General features: G+C 38.4%; 1 protein-coding gene across 1 annotated transcript in view; it reads left to right on the forward strand.

Moving 5' to 3' along the window:
• The window catches only part of EPHA6 (EPH receptor A6), a 375,283-nt gene that overhangs the window by 288,127 nt on the left and 59,982 nt on the right, over positions 1 to 27,174 (forward strand). Inside the window, exon 11 of the mRNA XM_032219659.1 lies at positions 9,761 to 9,886. Within this exon, the coding sequence (XP_032075550.1) occupies positions 9,761 to 9,886 (126 nt within the window). The remainder of the gene's footprint in view (positions 1 to 9,760; positions 9,887 to 27,174) is intronic.

Genomic DNA, 27,174 nt, shown 5'->3' on the forward strand with positions numbered 1-27,174 from the left:
TTAATAATAAAAATATTGAAGTGAAAGATGGCTTTTGTCTTTTAGGCTCAACCATCAACAGGAAAGCAAAGAGCAATCAACAAATACTCTTCACCAAAGCACATGGTAGAACAGCCAGGAAGACTTAAAAAAAATACTCTGATACTGCAATGTGTCTTCATACAAAAAAAAAACAGACTAATGTAAGCAATAGCATTCCCTATGACTCTCTCTGGAGGTGAAAGTTGGACTTTGAAGAATCAGGATAGAAAGTGTATTGATGCCTTTGAACTTTGGTGCTGAAGAAGACTCCTGAGAATACTGTGGACAGCCAAGAAAATAAATTGATGGATCATTAAGCAAATCAATCCATAGTTTTCAGTGGAAGCACAAAAGATAGTTTGTTATTCTGCCAATGGGTACTCTATTGGAAGAACTGAAAGATCAGATTAGGAATAGTTCATTATGGAGAAAATCTATCTTTGTTGTTGCTAAAAATCAGCACTGACTAGATGGCACATAATCAATCAATTTTAATTAAATATAGCAATAACAATAGAAAGGGGTGAATTCTTATTAATGTATGCTTTGTAGGTATACAATACTTGCCAGGGAAATAAAAAGTTACAAAACAAGCCCTGAAAAGATGCAGAAGTGGGCTGTGGGTGAAACACCTATGGTACCAATAGCGATAGAGAAGGTTAATCCAAATGACAGCTTCATTTAGGTAGCAAGCCTTCCCAATGAAACTTACCTCAAAATCTAATCTGATTCACAAACCTACTGTTTTGCTAATATGATGACTGACCGAAAATTCTACCTAGATCCTACTATAATTCATTGTGCCAGCTTTTTAATACAGAAAATATAAAGTGGTGTTGTGGCCCTGAACTTCATAATTTCACAAATACTAAAGAATGAGATGTCACTTTACAAAAGCAGCCAGGTGAAATTGTTTAGTAATTGTTTTTATTCCAGAATATTATATTTGTAATTTTACTCTGAGGAATCCATTAATGAGGTCATTATCAACAATGCAAACCACTGCCAAAAAAAACCTTGGTTAAATGAAAGTCATGAATCTTTTTAACAGCATTGCTTGATCCTTACAATTGAATATGCCTAACTCTCTCTTTCATTATGGACTGGCAAAGCTGAGCAAGATTTAACTGCAGAACACTGCAATAACATTATCTGGGCTGCATCATTAGATATACCCAGGATAATATATAAGCAGTTATTGAAGAGAGTTCTACCTCTTTAGCATTTCTTATATATGATGCTGGGGAAAAATGCTTCCAGGGCTTAATAACAAGAGTTAGTAGCTACTCACATGAGATAGGAAGTGCAGCAAATATACAAAAAATATTTTAAAGACAGAATACACTTGGGATCGATTCATTTTTTTTCTCGTGAGCTCATGTAATGAACTTCATTTGCTGAATTTAGGTCAATTACAGTTTTTGTTCATAAATAACTTGAATATTTATGCTTTAAAGACAGATTAATTCCTTCTTCTCAAATCCTGAGAATATTAGGATATGTACCCTGTTTCCCCAAAAATATGACCTATCCTGAAAATAAGCCCTAGTATGTTTTCTGCATATGCGTAATATAAGCCCTACCCCAAAATAAGCCCTACTTAAGAGGCTGTGCAGCTGGCGCCCACCTATTCTGTCTGGTTGCTCATGGTGCCGCGGCCATGAGGCAAGGCAGAGGCATTGTGGAACTGCCAGAGACACCCTGTACTAGCTTACCTCAGGGCCCCCACAGCCAGGCCATCCACGCCGCAACACCTGCCTTGTAGCAGCAGCATTGGCAGCCATGTTTAGCAGGAGCCCACATGGCCGTGGCCCAGTGGTGGGTTTCAAAAATTTTGGGAACCTCTTCTGTAGGTGTGGCCTGCTTTCGGGTCCACTGGTGGAACCTCTTCTAACCGGTTTGGTAGATTTGACAAACTGGTTCTACCGACTAGGTGCGAACTGGTGGGAACCCACCTCTTCCACTTGTCAGGCAGGTGTCAGGGCAGGTGTTCCTGTATATTACTCTTTATAAAAATGCTCAATTATAATTCATTTAACATAACTTTTCATCCATAGTTGCTACTCTCTAGCTAATGTATTGTTTCTAAATGTACTAAAATTATGTTTTAAAATTATTGATCATTATTGATCATAACAATAAAAAAGTTTCACCTGGTTTTATTTTTGTTTGCATTCAATATATATTTTGTTGTCTATTTTTGGAATTCTGATTGTTGAATGCAAAAAAAAAAAAAAGAATTATTTTTGTTGTTGCTGGTGGGTAAGCTAAGATATGCATTTTTTTCAGTTCTATAGCCAAAAATGATAAGAGACAAGGATGTGTTAAAATGACTATTTAACTTAACTATTTGAAAATCTGTATGATAAAGTTGAAGAATAAATTTTATATTTGTGTAATAGCTGCTCTAGTGGCTAAGTGGCTAAGATGCTGAGCTTGTCAAACAGAAAGGTCGGCAGTTTGGCGGTTCAAATCCCTAGCACCATATAACGAAGTGAGCTCCCATTACTTGTCCCAGCTTCTGCCAACCTGGCGATTAGAAATCGTGTAAAAATTGAAGTAGAAAATTAGTTACCACCTTTGGTGGGAAGATAACAATGTTCTGTGCGCCTTCAGTGTTTAGTCATGCCAGCCACATGACCATGGAGATGTCTTTGGATAGTGCTGGTACTTCAGCTTTGAGATGAGCATCACCCCCATAGAGTTGGGAACAACTAGCACATATGTGCGAGGAGAACCTTTACCTTTACCTAATAACTGCTCTATGCTCATTTCAGCCCACTTCTATGTGCAGAAAGTCATAAGCAGCCAAGCAATGAGCATACAGTTCAGGTTTTTTGGCTTATAGCATGCTATGCCTCATTTGCCAGACTTAGAACACTGGTGACATAAAGCCAGCAAAAATCAGAATCAGTTTAAAGAATAAGCTGAGGCCTAATGGAGTGACAGTGATTACAGTCCTAACAGGTAGGAGGGAAAGGTCTGATCAGGAAAGTAAGGCTGCAGCATAGGTGCATACTGAGTAGACCTCGGTAGCCAAATAGCACTGAGCAGTATCAGGCTGTATCAGAAGTGGATGGTACGCATTTGAACACAACAAAGCAAACAAACCAGGAAGCAAAGAAACATGACAACTGATTTCATTAATACTTACAGTCTTCTGACTTGCTTATCACTAAAATGGTGACCTAATTTTGTCTTCTAGACATTATTCTATATAAGGAATATCTTCTAAATATGTTCGGTGTTGATAGCTGATATACAGAATTTCTTCATACTCCTTTTATCTTTTGAGCTTTTGAAAAACTTTCTGGTATTGTTTCTATCTTTAATGTCTTTGCTGATGGCATTGTAGTGTTGTTTCTTGACTCTTATGACAGTGAATTGAAGTTCTTTGACATCGTCCTTTGTTTGTATTGACTTTGTCTTATCTTCCCTTCTTGGCAATTTGCACCAGGTGTTCACTTTCTTCCATTTCTTTTCTTTTTTTTTTGGCAATCTTTTTTCACATTCTTCCTTTACAATTTGTTTGATTATATTTCAGAGTTTCTCTAGTTCCCTATCAGTTCAAAACTTTAAAATAATTCCTGGTATTGAATTTGAAAAAGATGATCACGTGCTCAAGATCATGTTGTAGAAAGTGGTTGACTCTTCTTCCATTTTAGCTTAAAAATAAAGGTATTGTATTGCAAGCAGAGGAGTTAAGTACTCTTCTTGTGAAATACCTCTGCACCCTCTCTATTGTATTAATGTCAGATAGACAGCATGGATTCCAGGCAGGTGAGCAGTATTCAAGGATTGGTCTAGCAAAGGTTTTGTATGCCCTAGTTAGCAGTATAGTTTTACCAGAGAAAAAGCTTCGTAAAATAAGGTTTACAACTCTTAATGCCTTTTTGGCAATGTTATGTTGGGGGGGGGGCATCAGGATTTTAAAGATGCTTAGGTAGGCGGTGTCAAAAAAAGTTTGGGAACCACTGTTTCAGAGTCGTTGAGGCCACTTGCAGGTTTATCTGTGTCATCATGGTCACCTGCATAGTGAAAAAGGGTGTGGAGCCTTCTTGGAATTGTTGAAAGGACTCTGCTGTAGACTGGAGATAGATGGTGTTGTATGCCTTCCCCCAAAGTCCCTCTTTATGGGGGAGGGACTGTTATTTTTTGTTATCTAAATATTGTCAAGCTATTACTATTGTGACCCAGAATAGATTTGTTAAACAAGATAAAAGCCTGTATATATACAATCAGATCAATTTTTTCCTTTGAAGATATGAATGTATCAAGTTGAAAGTATGAAGTGAAGCATATTATATACAAAAGGAGGATAATGCTTAGGCAAGGAAGCTCAGCAATTCATCATCCATTTATGTGTTTCTAAATTTACATAAAGCTAACATTACTTTTTGTCACTGTGCCTAAGTAAACTTTGGAATATATAAATGAATTATATTTTAGTTGATTTTTCTTCCTGGGCCTTTTTTTTCTTTTCATTTCTGTTAATCACTGCAAAATTACATCTCATGAAGATGAAGGAACCTGTTTCTTTCCTGATTATAATGAGAGGCAGGTGTTGGTTGTCTCTGAGGAACAAACATGCAGTTCAGCTTGAAAATAATGGAAGCAGAAGCCAGAGGAAGCAAAATGTGTTATTAAACTTCCTGGCAAAGTACTTTACGTTTCCCTTCACCACCCCAACCCCCCACTGGAAGTAAACATCAGCTGAAAGTACACTCTGCAACTGAGGGCTTTTAAAGTAATCAATAGAAAGTCATTTTAGATAAGTTTCATTTTTAAAAAAAACATACGACTAATTAATAGGGCTTTCTCTGATATTTGGGAATAGCTTCAAGTTGTCTCATAAGCTGCTCCCATGCTTGATAACACTGTAATATTTATAAAGAATCATCTTTTGTTCATTCCTTCATTTGTCCAATCATTTCTAATTGAGAAGAATTTCATGGGTGTACCGTATGCCTATTAATATTAAGTAGAGACAAACCATGCAACTGATTATCCCTTTATTTGCTACACTTAATGGACTGGTTTATTAATATTACAGGTTTGTTTGGTTTTTTTACAACCATAAAATGGCACCTTTCCCATTTCCCTAATTTCTTTTTGCTTTCTGTAAATACTTCTAGCATTAAAATTATGATGGGGCTGTTTATAAACAAATATATTCTGTTGGGTTCACTGGGGATAACTCTCTACTACATTTTGATAAGTGTTGCTGCACATAGTGTAGATGAAATAGGAAAGTTTTTGGCACTGACAACAAAAAGTAGTGTGATAATCACTATGCTGCCAATGATGTCACCATGTAGCTACAATTCGAATGCTATTAAATGTGAAATATTTGTACTCTGTGACTTCTAAAGCTATCAGCTGATCAACTTAAACATAAACATTCTGTAGACAAACAAACAGCTCCCAGGAACCTAAGAAACTGCCTTTTAATGAGGCAGATGATTGATTTCAGAAAGTGCCATATTATCTACTCTTAGCTGGAAGTAAGTGTCTACTTAATAAAATTTATCCTTGAGCCTTCTTAACGAAATGGCTAAAGGTTATATAGCAAAGAGAAGGAAACCAGACTCCCTTCTCTCCATTATTCACACACTAATTATTTTACCCTACCTAATATGACTGGTGCAGAAATGTAAGTGTCAAGAAAGATGGACTGCTGGTATGATATGAGCAAGAACTGCTAGTGTCTGTCCTTATACCTGCATATGGTGCACATACAATTCCAGTGAATTAATATTTCAGATCTTTCTAAGATCTATCATAACTGTATATCTACATTTTCTGTATTTTATCCTGCCATCTGGTAGTTGTCTAGATATTTGCAGCTCAGAAATGATAGCGTTATAATATTCCTTTTACTTACCTCATAATTTTCAAAAACAAATTCTTTGTGATAATCAAAGAGATAACTGATAAATGCTTGGTGAAGTTTCACCAGCACACCCAAGAATACTCACAATACTCTTAATGAGCTTCATCAATGATGGCTATTAAGATTATGCCAAAAAGGGATCAACTGACCCTGTCAACTGATTCCAGCATGTTGGGTTCAATCCAAAACAGATTTGGTCTTACACAGAATTGAATAAATCCCACCAAATCAGCAACAGGCACAAATTTTCAGTTTAAAGGGAAATACAACACTCTGGTTCATAGAGTTTGATTTTGGCTTTGAAAACTAAAAATAGGGTAGAGTTTTAATTAATATTAATAAAAAGAATAGGTTTAAATTCAAAGTAAATGCCTTATATTTTTCTAGGAATAAAAAATTCTTTTCTGATTTCCCACTTTGTGGAGAAGACAGAAGGTAACTTCATCACATCAAGCCATAATTGCGGGGGAGGGGGGATTGAGTGGAAGTCTATGGAAAAAAGGTAAGATTGAACAAAGAATCAAAACAGTCAAGGTCTTGACTTAAGATTGATGATCCATAGTTCAAATTCTCCAAAAATATACTCTAATTAACGAAATTTCAAAGCCCGCCTGACATTCCATGCAGAGGTGGGTTGATGCTGGATCAGCCAAACTGGTAGTAGCAGTGGGAGTCTCCGCCCACCCACCTAGATTCTTCTGCATATGTTCAGAAGCATCACGTGTGCACAGGTGCTTGCCTGAACCGATAGTAAAAAAAATTAGCAACCCACCTCTGATTCCTTGCCTTTTACCTTTCGGTTTTAAATCAGGCAATATTTCTCGTCTAAAAATTATACTGTATTTTTCAGAGTATAAGACGCACTGGAGTATAAGACATACCGGAGTATAAGATGCAGCAAGGTTTTGAAGAGAAAAATTAAAAAAAGTTTTTGCACTCTGCAAACCTCCCTAAAACGGCCCATTTTTCGTGAAAATGGGCCCGTTTCCTCCCCCCAAAAAGGCATGAGTTCTCCTGGGGAGGGGGCAAAAAGGAGCAAAAAAGAGCCCGTTTTTCATGAAAACAACCAATCCCATCTTCAGTCATACATCTTTGCCAATACACTGCAATCCAGATCTGAATTGATGAAATAAGCTTCAGAAGCAGCCAAGAACAATGTGACAAATAAGCAGTTTAGACTGCAGTGTAAATTGCCCTTAATGTGGAACTTTGTTTCCTTGTCTCCTCTTTCATGTTCTTGGACAAGACATAGGCATATAATATTAAATAGCAGGTTTTAAATTTGTGCATTGCAGCATTTTCCTATGTTGATCATCATCCTTTCTTTTGCAATAACACTGGAATGTGAGTCTCACAGGAGTATGCTGTTATATTTTTTCATTCATTCAATTATTCGATTTATACTGCCTACTGAGGTCTCTTGGTGATTTACAATGAAACATAAAATCAAAATTAATACAATCATGTTAAAATTAAAATCAGTAATTAAAATTGTTAAAAGCCTTTTTGTAATGAATAAAGAGATTAAGCCCTTTAACTTAGTGAATGGGTTGCAAAGAATTGTGGCAGATAAAGAGAAAAAACTCAATACTTTTCATTATGAGGTGAGCATATGCATTGTAGCCTGCTAAATTGATCTCACTGATTGGGGTATGGGTTCATATAGAAAGGTAAATTCTTTCACTTAGCTAGCACCTTTTTTTCTTTTTTACTAAAACAAATTAGAAACAGGTGCAATACTATCTTTTTACTACACCTTAGTGAGATTTCTTAGAAACAGCCTCATTGCTAAATTTGACATTAATTGTGATATTTGTGTTAAATACAAAAGTCATATAAAGTATGCTATGGTAGTCATATCTAAAAGTTAACAGCATGTGGCCCACAGTATTAAGGTCATTTTTTTGCTGGAAAAGACACAGCTGGTAAAGGGTAAAGAGTACTCTTGACTCTTGCAACCAGGGAGATAGTTCAATCTGTTGTGTCCTGATGTGGGAATAACACAGGAGCCATGGATAGCCAGTAAGATGTTTATTAGTACCAGATGACAAGCGATTCAAAGATTTCCCTTCAACTGTCAGTGTATTTATACTCGAGCCCGAAGCAACTGTCAAGCCCAACTGTCACGAGGCCAGCCAATCAGAGGCTGTGCCTTGACCAACCAATTAGAACGCAACACAGGTTGTTGCTGGGTTATAACACAATCCAGAAACTATCCCATGTGAACATCTGTTCTTTCTAGGAGAGTATAGCCCAATTCAGAAAAGAAATGTCTATTACTTTTCTGGAATACACCCACTCACAGTGAACACCTCTGACATGTCTCGATTCAGTGACAATTTACTATCCCTCTTTCAACTCACTGCTATATATAATTAAGGCAATCAGGGAAATTAAGTATATCTAATAACCTGCCACCTAGATGTTACAAACCAAATTGGGTAAAGATCTAATGGATAAGTGGTGGAATTTACTGCTCCAAACAACCTGTCTATATCTTTGAAAGTCACAAATCGCAAATTGATTCAGTCTAACAAAATGAGTCACCAAATCCTCCTATAATTAACTCTCCAACAAGGGTGGTATCCAGACTGAACCAAATGTGAGAAGTTTTATTTGCAAAAAATAAAAAAACAGAAAAGTCTTTAAAAGCATAATAACAAAATATCTTGAGGTTTTGAAATCAAACTCCGGGAGGTGGACGAGGAGAGTTAAATCCTACACAGTAAGAAGGCTGTGAACTTGTAGTGTCCTTCTGTAACATGTACAATGGGGGGAAGGATCTATTTTTCTGCTCAAATTATCACTGACAATGTCTCTAAATAAATGTTATGCAATGTCTTTAGATCTAAATTTTTTCCAGTGTTTCTAAAATTCCAAATGTACAACTAGCCAGATTATTTGGGAATCCCTGAGACCCTGTGTAATAACTAAATCCAATAAGACATACACAGTACATAATTATGGTTTTCTGTATTTTTAATCAAATTCAAGTAGTCGGGCAAATATTACTTTCATAGTTTACTATCTGTGACTTTTCAATATGTATAAAACTACTGTATATACTATTTTTCATTAGCAGACCTTATTAATACTTTGAGGTTTGCAGAATCTATGAACTTGTCCAATTATTATTGTTCCAACCTATTACGGTACGATGAAATCATAAGAAGATTTCCTGGTTTGTCATAATATCCAAATTGCGGTCCAAGTATTCATTAGAAATTGATAAGTTAAACCAAATTGAAAATGTAGTTTACAATCACCAAGTATAAAGATCATTTTGATCATTGAAAATGTTCTGAATTTACCCGTAACAGATTTATCTACAAGGAAAAAAGATGGTGGTAAATATCGGAGAGGTTTTAATGAATGGCATCTACAGTAGTAAATTCATTAATTGTATCATGTGAACATGTATTTTCTTGCTTTAGCCTAATAAAATCTGCAAATAGTGCTAGCGTGATTGGTAAACCATGGTTTATTGCCTAACATTATGTGATTTTTCATTTTTATTTATGTTAATACATTTTACAGGAAGAAATAGAAACAGAAAATAGAAAATGAAATAAATGAAAAACTACAAAAAATACAGATAACCAAGCTAATAATAACAAAAGATGTTTCTCCAAATCTCACATTTTCCTCAATTAAAATGTGGCACCAAAATGAAACTTAATTCTTGAAGTAATATCTGTTTGGCTGGCATAAGCTGATTATACAACTGGTTGTAAATTAATAATTAAGTTGTTTAATATTATCATGGTCTGTCTCTATTGGAAACAGTTTCATTTCAGCAACTAAAATCTCTGCCTATAATTAATGACAGTTTTTATCTTTTATAAGGACCCTTCCCGGCCTTTGGGTTCCAGTCTCTTTGCCCAAGATTCCTGAGGGAAGGATTCTTAAATAACATTGCAGCCCCACGTCCTTTGTCAGGGGGAGGATCTTTACCCTCCAGGATTTTTTCCGGTAGGTATTCCATGTAAATTTTCAAAGCAGCCATTGTTCAGGAATTTGGGAGTATGGGATCAGAAGAAGATGAATAAATATAATTTTGCGGACATTTTGTATGTCACTTTTGTTACAGATTAGACAAATATACCCTAGGTTCTACATCAGACTGAGTAAAAAAAGTGCATAAAATCCAAATTAGCATTACAAAAAATAAAGCATTTTCTTCTTTGTTTCAAACAAATTAATGTGCTGCAGTTTTGTTTTTTTTAAGTAACTGGTTATACAGCTAGGGGCCCATCTACATCTATTATGACATAGAACTTTGATGTCACAAGTGATAATGCTTGAAGATTTTACATTGGCCTGTGTAATATGGCTATATAAATGTAGTACAAATAGTATTTGACTTACAACCATTCATTTAGTAACCATTTGAAGTTACAACAGCACTGGCAAAAGTTATTTATGACCTGTTTTCACACTTATGATTGTTGTGACCATGTGATCAAAATTTGGCTGATTCGCAACTGACATGTACTTATGACAGCTGCGTCTGTCATGTGACCGTCATTTGGAAGGTTCCAAGCCAGGTTCAGACAAATAAAATCAATGGGAGAAGCCAGAATCACTTAATGACCTCATGAACACTTAACAAGTACAGTGATTCACTTAACAACTGTGGGGGAAAAAAGGTAGTAAAGTGGGATAAAACTCAAGTAACAATTGTCTTTTGGGCTTAATTATGGTTCTAATTCGAGGATTGCCTATATGTTCAGCTTCTTCTAAAAATGAAACACTAAAACTACTCAGCACTTTGGATTCCATTAAAAAAGATATTTCTCAGCACCCAATGGCACAAACACTGTCTCTGTCGGTATACTTTAAAGCAGGGATGTCAAGCTTGATTTCATTGAGGGACGCATCAGTGTTGTTTGACCTCGGGAGGCGGGGTGGGAGTGGCCAGCTATACATCACTCATGTCGGGTGTCTGTGGTGGCCCAAGAGCTCTGCCAGCTGTTTCCAGGCTGGCCCTGCAGGTCAGATCTAAGGCTGAATTTGCCCCCCAGGCCTTGAGTTTGACTCCCCTACTTTAAAGCATCTGTGTCTTCTCCTGCAATGATCTTATGAAATATTATCTATAGCTATTGGGTTTATTTACTATTTTAAGAAATAGAGAGTCCCTCAAGTCAATATATATTAATGTACAGTATGTGAAAATGGTATTGTATTGCTTTACAACAGAAAAGAATTAGGAAAGGAAGTCAGATTTCCAAATATATCCAGGAACATTTTAATTTTCTTTAGTATATGTGAAAACTAGCATTTATGTTTAAAATGAATTAAGAAAGGAAAAAGTATTCAATGTCTATCATAATAGATCAATGTTTCTTTATCAAATTCAAGTGTATTACAATAGTAAAATATAACAATTTTCTTGAAAAGGTCTGTTTATTCACACTAGTTTCATCTTCCATTTAAAAATAACATCATTAACTCTTTCTTGGCAGCTGTATTTCATAATTACATTTCAGAATAGTATGTTAAATTAAGAAATGCTCAACACCAAATTAAAAAATGTAGTTTCTAATGATAATGCATGCTTTTTAAAAAAAAAAACCTTTAAAAAAAGTATCTCATATTGATTTAGTGTCTTGGCAACACTTTTTGGAAGTGTTTGCCATTGCCTTCTTTCTAGATCTAATTGAGAATGACTGTCTAGATTCATCTAATTGGCATATGTGCCTAAGATAGCACTAGAATTCATGGTCTCCTTGTTTTAGCCTGGCTCCTCCAGCCAATGCACTAAATGGAAAGCAAGCCAACATATCAATTTAAATGATGTGTGTTCATGATGAATCATCAGGAATATGACCACATATCTGGAAGGAAATGGCCATCGAAATCTGTGTCTGTAACTGCAAATAATGTTCCTGGACATGTGTGATTATATGGTCCAGACTGAGGTACTTAAATAATATGCAGACTCCAAACCTAGCTGCTGTAAAATTATTAAATGTAGAAATATTGGTTAAATTTAATATTGAAAACCTTATTTCAAATCAAATTTGGTTTTTAATCTGGCCATGTCTATTTCTTGGTTCTGGCCTACAAACCTTGGAAAATTCTCCAGGCATATCATTCAAAGACTTAAAAATTTTGCATACTTCTCTTATATAGAGGAGAATACTTCTTGCAGAGAGGAGCCAACTTTGACAGCTATTATATGACAACCAGTTTATTGTACTAAAGAGAAACATCTCTTTTCTTTTTAACAACTGAAATAAAATGTAGTGATCTTGCAGAAAGAGATATTTCATTCAAGTGTCATCTAAAAATGCCAGGCATACGTACAAAGCCATCATGCCAATCGCTTTGGGCTAATGTCCTGCAGAAAGCAAAAATAGAATTCAAAATAGTAAACCAAATCAATTAAATGAATGACATAAGGGTGCAAAAAGGTAATAGTTACATCTGGTTTATGCCACAAGTTTCATTACAGAATACCTGTTCATACCTGTCTGTACTTGCAAACAATTCTTGTTTTCCTCAAATCCATATAACCCCTTGTATATTATCTTTTGTCCTTTAAATTTCTCATTTTTCTTTTTTCAAGATCTCATCAACTCCACCCATCTGTCACTTGCTCAGCTTCCCATTTCCCACTAAATTATTCATCTTTCTATTTATTTTGTGATTTGATTTTCACTGCTATCCTAATGTGATAGGATTAGAAACATTTTAATTCCCTTTCTTTTGAATTATTAGAATCAATGGAACACAATTAACTAGATTTAATTTGAGACTAACTGTTTGGAAGTTTGCTCTTAATTCCTCTTTATTTATTTTTCTGCATAGCATGGAAACAAGAACAGTGATTTCAGTGGTGGGTTCCTAACTGGTTTCCTACCGGTTTGCTTGCATGCGTGCAATACACTTGTCGTTAGGGGTGAGAACGTGATGGATGACCTCTAACTTGGAAGGGGTGGGGTAGATGCCAGACTTGTCTACAAGGTACCATGTTCTACTATTTTGCATTTGGATTTTTTTAACTGCAACCCAACGTTGCAGAACCTGGTGAGCACGATGCATAAGGTGCAGTGGTAGGTTTCAAAAAATTTTGAACCTCTTCTGTAGGTGTGGCCTGCTTTCCGGGTCCACTGGTGGAACCTCTTCTAACCGGTTCGGTAGATTTGATGAACCGGTTCTACTGAACTGGTGCGAACCGGTAGGAACCCACCTCTGGTAAGGTGGCAATGAGTGTGTGCTAGTCACTAGTGTGGACCAGCACATCATCAAAATAGGGAACAACCCCAGGGATCCCTTGGAGCAGGCGCTCCATGAGACTTTGAAAGATCCCTGGGGCTGTACTAACCCCAAACTGCAGCCGGCGACAGCAAAAGGCTCTCCTGTGGGTCATGATTGTCTGTGCATCAGCAGTGACATCATCCACAGGGAGCTGCTGATACACCTGTGCTAGGTAGAGTTTGCAAATATGGCACCCTGTCCCAGGGAATGAAGCAGATGTTGTACTACTGGAACGGGGTAAGGGTTAGCCTGCAATGCTCTGTTCAAAGTTACCTGATAACCTTGCACATACCTTTATAGACCCATCTGGCTTCAATGGGATAGCAATTGGTGTTTCCCAACGCGCATGATCCACAGAGCCAAGGTGGCGCAGTGGTTAAATGCAGCACTGCAGGCTACTGCTAGATCAGCAGGTCAGCGGTTCAAATCTCACCGGCTCAAGGTTGACTCAGCCTTCCATCCTTCCGAGGTGGGTAAAATGAGGACCCAGATTGTTGGGGGCAATATGCTGACTCTCTGTAAACCGCTTAGAGAGGCCTGAAAGGCCTATGAAGCGGTATATAAGTCTACTGCTATTGCTATTGCTAGATTTTAACACTCCCTGGCTGATCAATTTATCCAATTCAGCATCCAGTTTTGGGTGGAGTGCTAAAGGAGCCCTTCTAGGCTTAAGGCGAATTGGTGCTACCTGGGGATCTAAATTAAAAGATATAGGGGTTTCCAGTATATTTACCCAAACCATATTTGAAAACATCTGCGAACTCGTTGGTCAAGGACTAGAAAGCTTCGGCTGTCGTGGCATGGATGCCAATGATGTCAAGCCCCAATGCCTGGAACCAGTCGAGACCCAGCATTGTGGTCTTGGACCACAATGAGCAGGAGGCGACCAGTAAAACACTTGGTGGCTACCTTAAAGAGGCTGCTGCCTAGAAAAGGATTGACTGTCCTTGATAGTCGCGCAGACGGACGGCACAGGGAGAGAGACGATTCTTCGCCATGGAGGGCACTAAATGTTTTGAAGTGCTCCAAGAGATGAGGGAGCATGAAGAGTCAGTGTCCACCTCCATCTGACAGGGTGCTCCTTCAAGGTGGACACTGAGGAAAAATATTTTGCAGTTTTTTTCGTTAGCTTGATTTATGGACAGCTTTAAGTACTCACTATCTTCAGAGATAGCATAACAGTCCTCCCTCATACTGGTGGGACATCTGGGTGGCTTCGCAGTAGCTGGCTTAATTGGGTGGTGCTCTGGCACAGGGGATGGAGCCTGACAAACTTTGGCTAGGTGGCCGTTTTGGCCCACAACGATGGCACACAAAAGCTTTAAACCTGCTTGTGTTTCTGGCATGATTGCCTCCGCAGCCAGCACATAAGGCGGAGGGGGCGTCCCTACACCCGGTGTGTTCTTGAAAGGAGATGTCTGCAGACATCTGACATTATGTTCCTCCTCTGAGATATCAGCCCTCTCTTCCCCATCATCATGATGGACACAGCCGCTCGTGAGGCGGAGGAAGGAGCGTTTTGATATCTTTGGATTTCTACAGAGGATTTCTCGGCCATCTCAGACGCCCTTGCTTCATCCATTGCAGTTTTGCGAGTCAGCTCTGTGCACGCTCAGGCGAAGCTGTAATTTCAGATCACTGACCCCACAGACCAATTGATCTAGTAAGTTTTCTTCTAGGTCAGTGAAGTCACAATAGAGAGCAGCTGACCAGAGAGCAGCTATGTACTGGTTAATAGGTTCTCCCTCTAACTGAAATCTTTGCCTGAAAGTGCATCTTCGGGTGATTTTGGAAGGTGCGGGGGCGTAGTGTGCCCTCAGTTCCTCAATTAAGACATCCCATGCAATGGAATATACAGGCTGAGGGACACAAAATGCCCTGGCTGTTCCAAACATCTCTGGTCTGCAGGCACTTAAAGAACATGATCTTTTTCGGCTGCCAGACCACCCAGTGAGATCGTGAGCTTCTAGGAAGCATTCAAAACGCTCTACAAAAGCTTCCCAGGACTCTGTTGCCAGACAGAAATCTGCGAACGAAGCTAAGGTGGCCATCCTGAAAAGGATGCAGCTCAGGTTACCTCGGGAGAGGAAAAAAAAATCCTTTCCATTCTATATTCACGGCATTCTGTTCGAACACCTCAGTTCTTTCTGTTTCAGCGACTCAACTGATCCATTGCTCAATCCTGAAATCCCATCCTCATCGCCAGTGTTATGAAGGGTGATGGAGGGAACAGGACTGAGGCAACACGGATCTAATGCAACTTGATTTATTAATGTAACAAGTAACAACAGCAACAGCAGATCTGAACGGCAACAACATACCGTCCCTTTTGACAGTGCTTTTATACTGCAGCTGTCAAGCAGGCAGCCAATGAACTGTCTTTATTTTCCCGCTCCTGCTGACACGCCTCCAGCCAATCGCCATGGCTGGTGGCATCACATCTTCAGAGCCTGGACGCAACAAAACTAATAATTGGTTGGTCCATCATTTAGTCAAATTTAGAATAAACCCATTGAAATGGAACTTCACTGACTTGTAGCTTACCAAAAAAAAGTCTATTCAGTATATTATAATGGATTTTTAGTTGCACAGTATAATTTTGACTTTCTATACTATCTTCAGTATCCTGAAAAAAATCTGCCTTGGTTTCTGCATTAGTTTTCTGAAGCAAATTAGCAAGCAAACAGATAAATGTAGTGGAAGTCAGACTATCACACGTGCTGTGCCATTTGCACATAATTGGATTTTTAAAACTCAAAATCATGTTTATTTTAATTGATATATCGCAAGCAGGACTTCAACAAATCCTTTGTCTTGCCATAGAAACATCTTGTTTAATTCTATATGATGTTTTTCCCATATTAACATTTCAAATGACATTTAGATTTCTTATGTTACAAGTCTTCACACCTGCTATTTCAGAGACCACATATGGAAAGGCAGGTCAGCATTAGGAGGTTATATGCAAAATATATAACAATGGCTAACTACCGTGTTTCCCCGAAAATATGACAGGGTTTTATTTTATTTTTACCTACAAAATATGGCTTGGGCTTTATTATGGGGAAAAGGTTTATTGTTTGGGGTTGCCGGGCAGCTGCTCTCTTGCGAGCAGGCTCCCAAAAAGCCGGGCACAGACTCATAGGCAAATGGCTGTGTTGTGCTGTCACAGCAGCACAACACAACAGCCATGAAGCAACCATGCTCACGAGAAGCCACCCAGCAAAACCTCTTTGCAGCTGGGCACAGCACCATTCACTGACCTAGGGGTATCACCAAGCCGTGTGAGCGCCTGTTCGCCACAACCTGGCTCCTGCAGCTTGGCGCCTTCCAAATGCCAGTGAATGGTACTGCTGGAGAGGGAGGTTGTGCAAGTGGCTGTTCCGCTCTCACTCATCTGCCTCCCAGCCTCACGATGCATGGCCCAGCTCTCATTATGGAGCCAGGACATCTCTGCCGCTGCCGCCATCCCAGCCTGGCTTTTTCCGCAGCTTCCAATCCGAGTCTTTCAGCAGTGGCCGCTCTGGGCACATGGTCTATGGTTGTGGGCCAGCTGCCTGCAGAGCATACAATCATAGAGTGTGCGCCCAGAGCAGCCATTGCCAAAAACTCAGATTGAAAGCCGCGGAAAAAGCCAGGCTGGGATGGTGGTAGTGGCAGAGGTGCCCAGGCTCCATAATGAGAGCTGGGCCATGCATTGGTAGGTGGGTGAGCGAGAGCAAAATAGCCACTCACGCAACCCCCCTCTCCAGCCGTGCAGAGTGCCATTCACTGGCATTTGGAAGGCGCCAAGTTGTGGGAGCCAGGCGGTGGTGAACAGGTGCTCATGCGGCTTGATATATCCCTAGGTTAGTGAAAGGGGCTGTGCCCTGCTGCAAAGGGTGGCCGCTTGTGAGCGTGGTCGCTTCATGGCTGTTGTGTTGCGCTGCTGTCACAGTGCAACACAGTCATTTGCCCATGAGGCTGTGCCCGGCTCTTTGGGAGCCTGCTCACAAGAGAGCAGCTGCCTGGCAACCCCCCTCTTCAGCTGGGCACAGCACTGCTCACCAACCTAGCAGTATCCCAAAGGCACCAAGCAACGTGATCACCTTTGCCTCCCCCCAAGGTTTTCCCACGACTTGGCACCTTCAGGATACTGCTAGGTTGGTGAGCAGCGCTCTGCCTGGGCAGAGGTGGGGTGTTGTCGAGGGGGCTTATATGCGGGGCGGCTTATATGAGGGGGGGCTTATATTTTTGCCCACCAGAAAAATGTGGCATGGCTGTATTATGAGGACATGTCGTATTTTCGGGAAAACATGGTATCTATTTTGGAAAGGCCTACTTATCACAGGCTCTTCTCACAAGCCTATTTTTAATATATTATGATTTGCCTTGTTGGAGGTCCACTTAATAAATTTCCTTATGAGAAATAAATGTATCTATATGTGGAAAATGGATTTATGTATCTTATTTTATTAGAAAATTTATGAGATATGCAGGATAATCAACTATAGCCAATTACTATGTTGCCTTCATAATGGGCACTCAAGCATTATATACAATATAGCCAACTTCTGGGCAAGTGTACCTGAAACCCAATATAAGATAACAATGAGCTCTTGACAATATCTTGATAAAATTTATGGTTTTAATTATATGATTCTGAAGTTGTTCTGTGTTAGCACTTGCTTTGTTTTCAGCTTACCATGTGTTTATTGTTACTCAGTATCAAAACTGTTTCAGTGATGTGACTTAAAACAGCATTTTCATGCTGAACCCAGTGTATTTTGTTCACATGAGGGTTTTATAAAATTCAAGTATCTTGTTTTAATTATTTTATAAGGGAAACAAACATTTCTAGTTGTGTTAAGTTCATAATAACATTGGAGCAACGTTCCAGATTCCCCAAGTGAATTTTTTATCAGTTCTACTGAATTGTAATTGATTGCTGTATAAAAAAATTAAGAAGTACTAACGTATTGTAAGTTTCTGACCTCCTATGTATAGTAAAAAATAAAATGAAAAACCTATTCAGAATATTTTTCTGAGATATTAGTATTCACATGAAAACTGGTTAAGTGGCTTTGGGCTTGTTATTGTCTTTCAGCCAACTCACCTCAAAGGGTTGTTGTTGTGAAGAAAAATAAGAGGAGGAAGGAGTATTAGGCATGTTTTCCACCTTGAATTATTTATAAAGAAATTATAAAGAAATTATTTATAAAATATGTATTTATAAAATAATAGAGGCAGGATAAAAAATAAAAAATGTTTCTGTTTTCACAAGCAAAATCATAAATTCAATTACTATTTGTATATTAATTATACTCTGAATTTTGCCCAAATTTTATATTTTCATATTAGGAGAGAGAGGTCATAAAGTGTAACACCAACACCCCCGTTGGTGTTACACTTTATGACTATGTTACCTAGCAATGCAAATTATTTGCTGGGCTGTATATTAAAGAAAACCAAAGAGTTCCTGGGAAGAATAGCATCTTTCCTCTTGAAAATCGCTGCCTGCCAGAGCTGCTACAAATAGGGAGGGCAGTGTTCCTCCAAATACTACATACTGCATGTTCAAACAAGCTGCAGTGTTGAAAGAAAGCACCAGCTATTTCTGATGTCAAATTAATTTCAATAAAGTTAGACAAGTGACTTTATTCTCAGCATCAACTGTCCTCATGCAACTGTACAACAGTTGGTCACTGTTTTCAAATTAGCATGCAATCCTCATATATTTCCATATTCATTAACTACAAGAATTATAGAGAATGCAATGGTTCTGTTATTCTATTCACTAAAGTACATTAGTGAAACAAGGATGATTCATATGAAATAATTTGTAGTCAGATATGTGAGTATTTAACATGAAGGATTCTTTGGTGCATTTGTAAGAGTAGTACTATGTTGATTTTTCTGTAAAGATAATAGCAATAGCAATGGCAATAGCACTTGCACCTTTGGATCAAAATCTGAGCCACCCTTGAACCTCATGAAGATTGAAGTCCTGGTTGAGTGCAGAGTTAGCCTGCAATACAACATTCTAACCACCGCACCACCAAAGGCACTTCCTTAAAATTTGGGATTAACTGTCCAGTAGAAAGATCTAACCTTTCTGTTCTTGAGATCTTCCAAGAATTACTGAGAATCAACAGATTAACAGAATTGGAAGGAACTTTGTAGGGATCTAGTCCAAGCAGGTGACCCTACACCATTTCTGACAAATGGCAGTCCAATCTCTTCTTGAAAGCCTCCTGTACTGAAACTCCTTCAACTTCCAAAGGCAAACTGTTCCATTGGTTGATTGTTCTCATTGTCAGAAAAAAAATCTTATTTCTAGATTGAATCTCTCCTTGATCAATTGCCATCCATAATTCCTTGTCTGGCCTTCAGGTGCTTGACCCCTTTCTCTCTGTGACAATACCTCAAATATTGGAACACTGCTATCATGTCTCCCCTGGTACTTCTCTTCACTAGACTAACCATGCCCAGTTCCTGTAACCATTTTTCATACAGTTTAGTCTCCAGTCCCCTAATCATCCTGTTGCTCTTCTCTGCACTTTTTCTAGAGTCTCAACATCTTTTTTATAGTGTGGTGACCAAAATTGGATGCAGTATTCTAGATGTGGCCTTATTGTCTTGCTAATTACAGTCAAGTGAATTCAGCCTATACAGTGTGTTTCACCCACCACTCAAATGAAACAGTAATGGTTTAATTTCATATGCAAGTATGTTATTGAACAAAATGGCACAATCCAATCTATTTCTGAATTATGTATACACTTTTTAACTTTTTAAAGGACTCACAGCACGAGGTCTTGGCACAGAGGATGAGCGCTGCTTTGTTTCCTGAAGGTCAAACAAGACCTATCAAGATAGAATAGAATAGAATAGAATTTTATTATTTGTATGCCGCCCTTCTCCGGGAGGACTCAGGGCGGCGAACAATTCAAGGGGGGGAAAGGGGAACATAAAAAACAAAATACAAATAATAAAAGTAAACAACAGTCGCACAACCATACATGTCGAGAGGGGAGGGAACTCATCACCCCCAGGCCTGCCGACAAAGCCAGGTTTTGACGGCTTTTCGGAAGGCCTGGAGAGAGGTGAGGGTCCGAATCCCTGCGGGGAGTTCATTCCAGAGGGCCGGAGCTGCCACAGAGAAGGCCCTCCCCCCAGGTAATAGCCAGGTGGCATTGGCTAGTAGATGGCACCCGGAGGAGGCCAACCCTGTGAGATCTAATGGGTCTGTGGGAGGTAATTGGCAGCAGGCGGTCTCTCAAGTACCCAGATCCAATACCATGAAGGGCTTTATAAGTTACGACTAGCACCTTGAAGCGTATCCGGAGACTGATCAGTAACCAGTGCAGCTCGCGGAGGATAGGTGTAACATGGGTGTACCGAGGTGCACCCACAATCACTCGCGCGGCTGCGTTCTGGACGAGTTGAAGTCTCCGAATACTCTTCAAGGGCTGCCCTATGTAGAGCACATTGCAGTAGTCCAGTCTTGAGGTCACGAGGGCGTGAGTGACTGTTGCGAGCACCTCCTGGTCCAGGTAGGGACGCAACTGGTGCACCAGGCGAACCTGGGCAAATGCCCCCCTGGTCTCAGCCGACAAATGGTGTTCTAAAGTCAGCTGTGGATCCAGGAGGACCCCCAAGTTGCGAGCCCTGTCTGAGGGGTGTAGATTTTCATCCCCCAGCCTGAGTGATGGAATATTGACCAAGTTTTTGGGAGGGAAACACAACAGCCACTCGGTCTTGTCTGGATTGAGTACAAGCTTGTTAACCCCCATCTGGACCCTAACAGCCTCCAGGCACTGGCACATCATGTCAACCGCTTCACTGAGTTGGCACGGGATGGACAGATACAGCTGTGTATCGTCCGCATATTGATGGTGATCAGGAGTCAATAGATATTCTCCAAAGCTCTGCACAGTGCTTTAATTATTCTACCTTCTACCCATTCTCCAGCTTGACATCTATAATTGGATCTATAGATGAATGCCTATTATTATTAATTCACACTGTGTTACCCAGAAAGGAGTTAACTAACACATTTATATTCAAAATATTAATATTAGAAACAACAACCACATCATTTTACAGAACTCCTGCTTTGGAGGTGCTTAGTATTGGAAAGTGATTGAAAATGATTAGACTAAGAATTTATTAAGGTCTATAGATCATCTAGTTCTTGGTACAACAAGAATGAAGGTTGTTAACTATTAGACAAGTCATATTTTATTTTTACTTCCCTCTACACTTCAATAATTTGTTAAAATGCATAAAATTATCCTGAAAATAAGGCCTGATTATTAATGTTCAATATAAAATTGTGCTTATGATAGCTATGAAAAGGATCTATTTTTATTATGTTTTTCATGTGATGATCTCCTCCAGTTTTTATATGTAAATATTTTTCTTAAAACTCTTGCACTACTCATTTTTGAAAAGCTCTATTACATGTAACAGAAGATTTAACTATAAATCAAAAGGCAGTGAGGATTCCAGAAAGTTCTGAATACAGGTAGGAAACTTACTTTTTATGATCAGCAATTCAGAAATAATATTGGTCCATCCAGAGAAGCCAATTTGCTTTCTCAGAGCTGACTTCCTACCATAGCAGTAAGGAGCAATCAACAAGGAAGCTCTTTCATGTCTTTATTAGCCCCGAAAGCAGTAGAAAATTCCCCTTGCCCAGATATTTAGTAGTAATAAATAAAGTTATTAGAAATTATCCAAAAGCCTTGTCAATTTTTTCAAAGAATTTCCGTATAAAGCCTTTTTGAACTTACTAATAGGACTAACTGGTTGACTACAAAGGGAAAGATTTAAAACTCAGTTTTAAAAAAAGTAGATGTCTTCAAAGGAGAAATTTGAAAACACATTCCAAGGCTTAAAAAAAAATAACTGTACAAAAAAAAGTACCTGAAAATAGAAAGTGAGCAATTAAAAGAAGACTGTATTGCACACACCTAGAATTATAGTACACTACATCCATTTTAATGAATAGTGTTATTTTCTCTAGCTTGGAGCAAAAAAATTGAGTCAGAAATTCATATATCCTATCAAGTGTCAGTCAGCAACTTTCTGCAGGCTTCTGAAAAGTTTCCTAATCCTGAAAAGAGCAGATCCAGAAATCAGCAGGAATGAAAAAACTGGGACTGTGCCAGAGAAAGAATTTTGAGGAATGACATGTGGACTGCTGCCTTGTTTCACTATTTTAAACAAGGGCAAAGACACCAGGTTGTTGAACAGTTTGACACTTTACATTTCCATTTACATTCCATTTATTACCATTCTATTATTCAATTGCTATCAAAATGGTTCTCTTAAAAGTTGTGATTATTATTTTGTTTTTAAACAATTGATCTTTCCAAAATGACATGCTTCAGAGTAACATTTAATAATTTAATATCCTTGTTTTTAAGATAGCTAGGAATATAATCCAGCAAAAACATGTTGGTTGGTTAGTTAGTTATTGGTTGGTTGATTGGCTGATTTTTTTTAAGAGGAAGAGCAAAGCATATGCTAAAATTTATATCAATAACATTAGATTTATTTTTCAATTGATAATTTTAGGCTGAATTGTTTCAGTAGTGTAATCTGGTTCATAATTATTTACAAGTAATCCCGCTGACATTTTTCAGTAACAATTAGCTATTACTAAATTTTCTCAATGCTGAGAAACACATTCCCACATGTGTTCAATAGAACACATGTGGGAATAAAAATTGTAAAATTAAAATGCATGTCTATTTCATTTTGATACTTTTTCAACTTCCTTTTGGCATCTATTAGAATAATATGATTTTTCCATTAATTGCATTTAAGCAATGCTAACTGAGAATTTTAGGAACTATAGTTCCAACACATTTAGACAATAACCTGTTGGCAAAACTTGGATTGTACTCATGCATAAAGTTGTCAGGATTAATAATTCAGGCATCGTTCCTTGCTGTCATCCCGTGCATTGCTCATGTACTAAATCTACCCATGGGCCACATGTGTCATGCTTAGACCATACCCACCCCAGCTCCACAAAGGCAAAAATGCCACATACATCATGATACATCACATGTGATCGAGTTTGATACCCGTGTTCCAGAGGTGCTATTCAGCAGGTTCTGACCAGTTCTGGAAAACCGGTAGTGGAAATTTTGAGTAGTTCAGAGAACTGGTAAATACCAGTCTGACTGGCCCCTCTCCCATCTATTCTCTGCCTCCCGAGTCCCAGCTGATTGGGGCAAAATGGGGATTTTGCAACCTCTGGAATGTAGAGGGAATGGAGATTTTACAGCATCCTTCCCCTGTCATGACCACCAAGACATGCCACACCCATCAAGCCATGCCCCCAGATATTGAATCCCATCACTGCTGTGCTCTAGAGTATAAGATTAAAATATTGATTGTATTTGTACCTCTAATACTTATGTTTAGCTTAGACTTTGTTGCATGGAATCTGGTATCTGTTTCCCCCATTTCCCCCTGTCCTCTTTCATCTGCCTAGGCAATCTTTATTTATAAAGTTATTTGGCATTTTCACAATTTATGCATATCATTCATAGTATCTGAAATGTTTTGCAATCATTGCTCTTTCTATCGTAGCAATTCTCTTCAAGATATGGATTTGTAAATAATGCCAAATCTAGTAAATCCAATCTATAAAGCAACTTCCATCCAGCAATCCAAAGTAACATACATATACAATTTATTTTTCAGAAAATAAAAAACTCTCTGCTCATGTTTACAGAATGACTAGAGGAAGGTAAACAGGGTTGTCATGGTTATTCATGTTAACATTATATGTAATAAGTACAAAATCAAGAATGCAATATTGAATCAGCCCTATAAAAATGTGTAGCTCTAAATAGAATCTCAAATCATCATACAATAGATGAGTCTTTTTTTTTACTATCTGCACTGTCCTCTGACTTTCTGTGACTATATGTAGATTCCACAGTTTTAAAATATGTATTGTATTTCCATTTTGCCACCTCTAATTTTTTGTTCTGAGGATTTTGTAGCGTTCTCAATATTTATGACTTTTCATTGGCCTAATGGAGACACTGTATTATTTCAGATTTCTTTATGATCTACATGACTTCTTTTGTTTTGGTGGTTCCTTTAAGTGTTCTTAAGTACATGGATAAAGTACTAAATGTATTCACATTGCCCATCAACATAGTCTTAAACCATCCTATATACTTTCAGTAAAAGATTTTTATGTTCACTGGCATTGGCATTAACTCTGTTGCATTAATCTTATTCCTATATCCCATCAATTTTCAATTAATGTACTTTCCTTTCCTTCCTTTTCTTTTAAGTGTAAAGAAGATTAAATGGTTCTTGGAAACAGACCAAAGACCAATTGATTTACACTTGTCCTGCTAATGAGGACTCAGGTGTGGCAGTTTTTAATGTAACCTCAGCAGCTTTCTTGACAGTAGCCAATTCACTACTATCCATTCAAGATAGTATCACCTACTGTGTATTGATGTATTGCTAATAGGGAAGCAAATTGTATGTCTATTAAATACCAGCTTTGGCAACTTCATGCAACATGACCCACATAAAATATAGTAGACAGTCTCTCTGATTTTTTTCATGCTGTAGAATAAAGTTTCACTTGAGATGGGCTCATCTCCTAGTATAATCTTCGACATTTCTGCTTTTTTCTAATAGCAGAATGGAAGAGCTTTGCCTTTGCCATCCTCTGAATATTTCTTTATTTCCCAGTCTAGCCTCCTACTTACTGATAATCTTTCAACAAAGAGTTAACCAGATCCAATCTTGCTTTGTATTCAAGATCAGCCAAGACTAGGTAATGTATCTTGGCTGGGGTTCCTTTCTATAATGATTACCATTTTATTGATATAGTTTACATAGTAATATGTGATATATTACAATACCTAAATAACGGGCACAGTAGCATATTCAGTACAGTGGTTATCACAATTATTTACTTTCAGTAATAACTTTATTAAGACATAGTATCTTCCCAACCCTTAACAAGGCTGGCTTCAAGTTTGAAAATGTTCTTTGACTCTTTCTTACATATTAATAGCCTATTTGTGACTGTTTCAGAAACACTTAGATAAGATGGGAGGCCATACTAATCAAATAAATAAATAATGTGATAAACTTACTTGACAGAAATAGCACTCAGTGTTGAGGCACCAAACTATGCCTAACTCTTTTAATTATCTACAGTGACATCAATATAGTAATCTGTATTATTGTGGGAAATCATAGTGAATAGTTAAATGAAATTTAGTACTGCTCAGAAAGCCAGACCTGAATTGGTTTAAGTGACATTTAGGACAGCATTAGCAATAGATCTGGATATCAGTTAATTAAACTTTTGCTACTCTGTGCAAGAGAACTTCAAATTATTTTGACCTTAACCTTTTTCTATAAGGAAGACAAAGAAGTACCTTGCATAGACAGCCATACCCTAGCTGAGATATTAAATCATAGTTAGCCAAGCTATCTGATTCTAATACTTTTATAAGGTTTTAGCTGCTAGAATGTCAACAAGGAGTTACTGAAGTATAAGGCAAGATCATCCGATTGTTAATAGCAGAAGTGCAAGCCATTTGTTAAACCTCTTAGAAAAGATTGCATGGTATATGGTTAGCTATAAATAGAAACCGATCTTAAAGTTTTCCAGAGAACCAGGCTTCAATCTTCACATCTTCAACTGAATCTTTAGTCTGATCTTCTGATATTTTAAACGCACTGTTTGAGAGGAAGGAAAAATCTGGAAGAATCCCCTACTTGTTTCTGAAAGTAGAGAAAGATAAAGTAAGTAGCTTTATACCTTAGACCAATGATGGCTAACCTTTTTGTAAAGGCGTGCCAAAATTGTGTATGGACGTGCGATAGTGTCTCCAGACCCAAAATGGAATGCACCCCACCCACCTGCATATGTGTGCATGTCCTCGCCTGCATGGGGGAAAGTTTTCATGCTACCCAGGCTCCGGAGGCTTTCCTGAAGCCTGCGGAGGGTGAAAATGTCCTCCCCCTTGCCTCCCGGAAACCCTCCAGAAGGCAGAAACAGATCATTTCTAAACTTCCAGTTGGCCTTTTGGGCCTATTTTTTGCCCTCCCCAGGCTTCTGGAGGGGTTCCGGGGAGCCGAAGGACACCATTTTCACCCTCCCCAGGCTTCAGGAAAGCCTCCGTAGCTTGAGGAGGCCAAAAAACAGACCCAATGGGCCAACCAGAAGTTTGACTTCCGGTTGATCCATTGGGCTTGCTTTTCACCCTCCTCAGGCTCTGGAGGCCTTCCTGAAACCTGGGGAGGATGAAAAATGGTCCAACCGGAAGTTTGGGAACAAACTTCTGGTTGGCTCATTGGGCCTGTTTTTTGTCCTTCCCAGGCTCCGGAGGCTTTCCTAAAGCCTGGGGAGGGCAGAAAATGACCCAACAGGCCAACCGAAAGTTCAGAAACAGTGAAAATAGCTTCCCCTGGCCCCCCAAAAAGCTGAAAATCAGCTGTCTGCTGAGGGCTGGGCTGCCAGCAAATATGACAAATACAACCATAGGTTCACCATCATGGCCTTAGACCAAATAAATTCTAAACTGTTTTAGATGTTTGGAAGCATTATTAGAAGACAATAAATCTTACTATTTCCTCCATACCTTAACAAACTGAGTATAGTAGTTATAACAGGAATAGGCAATCTGTAACCCTTAATCTGTTTCTAATATTCCTCATCACTCTTTTCTTTCTAATGGTTTTTGGAATTATAGTTCAATAATGTCTGAAATACCATGACTTTCCTATTTTATGGAAGATGTGAGCCCCAGAAACAGATTCCATACAGCCAAGAACACACGTAGTTAAAAATGAAACATAGTCATCAGAATGGATAATGATGATGATGATGGTGATGATGATTGATTCTGATAAAATCTGCATATTGTATATTTCTGATACTTCTTTGCATAATCCATTCCTTATTTAATTCTACTTAATGACATTTTCAATAGATTTCTTCACCAGCTATT

Source organism: Thamnophis elegans, chromosome 6 (assembly GCF_009769535.1).
Source record: "Thamnophis elegans isolate rThaEle1 chromosome 6, rThaEle1.pri, whole genome shotgun sequence".
Lineage (NCBI taxonomy): Eukaryota > Metazoa > Chordata > Lepidosauria > Squamata > Colubridae > Thamnophis > Thamnophis elegans.